Source organism: Camellia sinensis, chromosome 1, assembly GCF_055761805.1.
Source record: "Camellia sinensis isolate YWXY chromosome 1, ASM5576180v1, whole genome shotgun sequence".
Classification (NCBI taxonomy): Eukaryota; Viridiplantae; Streptophyta; class Magnoliopsida; order Ericales; family Theaceae; genus Camellia; species Camellia sinensis.
In genome coordinates, this window is record NC_138961.1 from 124,699,063 (window position 1) to 124,702,489 (window position 3,427).

The 3,427-nt window shown below is 37.1% G+C and overlaps 1 protein-coding gene across 1 annotated transcript; it reads left to right on the forward strand.

Moving 5' to 3' along the window:
* Positions 1 to 450: 450 nt before the first annotated feature.
* Positions 451 to 3,128, forward strand: LOC145819763 (uncharacterized). The gene is made up of 3 exons (XM_082913638.1): positions 451 to 527; positions 2,349 to 2,462; positions 2,774 to 3,128. Exons 1-3 carry the CDS (start codon positions 451 to 453, stop codon positions 3,126 to 3,128), a joined length of 546 nt encoding a protein of 181 aa, XP_082769764.1.
* The last annotated feature ends 299 nt before the right edge of the window (positions 3,129 to 3,427 follow it).

The window sequence follows — 3,427 nt, forward strand, 5'->3', positions numbered from 1 at the left end:
GCAACAGCAAGTCAGGCCTTTGACCCTTGATAAGTACTGTGCATTAGACATCGAAACAAAAGTCCAAGAAATACAGAAAGTAGAAGCTTATGGATAAATTTTGTCTATGAGGAAGAAGGCAAAGATGTTGAACCAGAGAAAATGGGAGTAGAACAAAGCAAAAAAATTGCTTTGAAGGCAGAATAAGTCAAAAGAGAAGCACTAGTAAGTGCTCGAGTACAAGACCCCTTGGAATAAGTCAATTTAGGGGAAGGTTCTGCACAGTAACCCACTTGTATCAGTTCTTGGTTGAGTTCTTTTGACAGGAATCAGTTATTGGTAGTCCTAAAGAAATATAAGAATTGTTTTGTATGGTCTTATAATGAACTGCCAAGATTGGATAGGTCATTAGTGGAACATGGGCTCCTTATGAAGCCTAACTTCAAACCACACAAACAAAAACCAAAACGGATGAGCCCTAAAGTGGTTCAGAAAGTGAAGGATGAAATTCTTAGACTCCTTAAAGCAGGTTTCATTAGAACATCCAGGTATGTTGAATGGTTGTCAAACATTGTGCCTATAGTTAAAAAGAATGGCAAGATGAGGGTATGCATCAATTTTAGAAATCTGAATTTGGCAACTCCAAAAGATGAATACCCCATGCCTATAGTGGATCTATTAGTAGATAGCACAACCTATGATAGATGGGCATTCTGGTTACAACCAGTTCTGTATTGTAGATGAGGACGTCTATAAGACAACATTCAAGTATTCTAGGAATATTGGCACCTTTGAATGGGTGAAAATGCCATTTGGTCTAAAGAATGCTGGGGTAACATATCAAAGGGCAATGAATAATATCTTTTATGATCTTATTGGAGGATACCTAGAGTGTTACATTGATGATATTGTTGTAAAATCCTAGTCCATGGAGGAGCACTTGGTTTACTTGGTAGCAGCTTTTGAAAGAATGAGAAAGTTTAAGTTAAAGCTTAATCCTCTCAAATGTGCCTTTGGTGTATTAGCTAGAAAACTTCTTGGGGTATGTAGTACACAAGAAGGGAATACAGAATGATTAGAATAAAGCCAAAGCCATCATTGAGGCTAAGCCTTCATCAAGTAAGAAATAAGTATAAAAGTTCCTTGGTTAAGTTAATTTTCTTCGAAGATTTATTTCTAACACTGTAGGGAAAACTAAAGTATTTTGTTCTTTATTAAAGTTTAAAGATGAAGAGGAGTTTGTATGAATAGTAGAGAATCAACCTACTTTCGAAGGAATTAAAGCCTACTTGGCCAAGCCTCCAGTGCTGATGCCACCAAAGAGCGGCAAGCCTTTGAAGTTATACATTGCTGTAGCAGAAGATTCATTGGGAGTTTTCCTAGCCTAGGGCAATGAAGAATGCAAGGAACAAGCAGTTTACTACCTTAGTAGGTTTTTAAATTCTTGTGAATGTAAATGCTCATCCGTAAAAAAGTTATTCCTTGCATTGTACTTTGCAGCAATAAAATTAAGATATTATCTTTTGCCTACTGTTGTCTCAGTAATTGCAACCACAGACTTGGTTAAATATATGTTATCTAGACCAATGTTGAGAGGAAGAATTGGCAAAATGAATATTAGCTTTGTCAGAATTTCATCTAGAATATGTCCTTCAAAAGGCAGTAAAAGGACAAGTTTTGGCTAACTTCTTGGCAGATCATCCATGTCACACGGAAAGCCAGGAGATGATGGATCTTGGTATGATCAATGTTGAGCCATGGTAGATGTGGTTTGATGGATCAAAAGCTAATGGTTTGATTGGAATTGGTGTAATAATCAAATCACCACAGGGGATAAAAACAGCACATGGTTTCAGAGTGGGCGAAACTACTTGTTCCAATAATCAAGCTAAATGTGAAGCTTTAATAATGGGACTGGAAATGCTTATTGGATTACAAGCTCACACAGTTGATATATTTGGAGATTCTCAATTGGTAGTCAACTAAGTGAAAGGAATTTTCAAATATTAAAGTGCAAGCATGTTACTATATTATGTGGTTGCATTACACTTATTTTCTCAATTTTAGATAGTAACTGTGACTTATATCCCAAGGTTCATGAATAACAAAGCCAATGATGTAGCTTAGAAGGCTTTGAATTTCATAAGGAGGGATGACACTCAATTGAACATAAGTCAAGCAACATATCAAAAATTAATACCAATTTTAGCTAAAAGGAATGTGGTGTTAGAAGTCAATCATAATGACTTGCAGGATCAAGATTGGAGGTATCCAATCATGCAGTACTAAACTGGCTCATCTTCGAAGGCTAGCAGAAAGATTAAATTACAGTCTATGCAATACATAGTGTATGGTAACACTCTTTATAGAAGGGAAGCAGATGGGTTGTTATTGGACTGTTTAGGGCTGAAGGAGGCATTAACACCCATGACTGAAGTCCATGATGGCATTTGTGGTGCCCATCAGCTTGGTGTGAAGATGAGGTGCTTGCTTTGAAAACATTCCTACTATTGGCCAACCATCCTTAAATAGAATATGTTAGAGGTTGCTAGGCATGCCAAAAGCATGGCATGATAAGACATGTACCAATAACTGATCTGTATGCAATTATGAAGCCTTGGCCATTTAGAGGTTGGGCCATGGCTAGGATAGGGAAAATACATCCATCCTCTTCGAAGCAACATTGTTTTATCCTAGTGGCCACAGACTATTTCACTAAGTGGGTCGAAGCCAAACCATATAAGGTTGTAGATCAAATTGAAGTTATTGGGTTTATTAAAGATCTGATTCGCAGATTTGGTATCCCACAGACCATAACTACAAATAATGGAATGGTATTTGATGGAAAGATGGTAAAATCTTTCACAGTAGAATTTGGAATTAGTCTTATTAATTCCACCCCTTATTATGCAAAAGCCAATGGTCAGGCAGAATCATCCAACAAGTCCTCGAAAAAAGGGATACAGAGAGTTGTGGAAGATAATCCTAGGGATTGGCATAACTTGTTATTGGATTTATTACGGGCTTATAGGACATCTCTAAGATCAAGTACTGGAGTCACTCCTTATGCTTTGGTATATGGACATGATGCAGTGTTGCCTGTAGAGATTAACATTAAGGGTGAAATGCTAGGACCAGTTAGCTTTTGAGCAGTACCACCAGAGCATGTTCTTGGAATTAGAAAATGTGGATGAAACTAGGATTTTGGCCTTAAATAGTATTCTTTTCCAAAAGAAGAAGGCAGCCAAAAACTATAATAAGAAAGTCAGGCACATTAGCTTTGATGAAAGTGATTTGGTATGGAAGACAATACTTCCAGTAGGAATTAAGAGCCATAAGTTTGGCAAATGGTCACCTAATTAGGAAGGACTATATCAAATTCATAGAGTCTTTCCTGGAGGAGCATACCATTTAAGAAATCTGAATGGATACGTGCATCCTAAGAAAA

Coding starts and splice junctions, on each gene's coding strand:
- LOC145819763 (XM_082913638.1), top strand. CDS start 451: ATGAGCCCTAAAGTGGTTCAGAAAGTGAAGGATGAAATTCTTAGACTC. Junction 528..2,348: donor GGTTTCATTAGAACATCCAG/GTATGTTGAATG, acceptor CACTCTTTATAG/AAGGGAAGCAGATGGGTTGT. Junction 2,463..2,773: donor CAGCTTGGTGTGAAGATGAG/GTGCTTGCTTTG, acceptor TCTGATTCGCAG/ATTTGGTATCCCACAGACCA.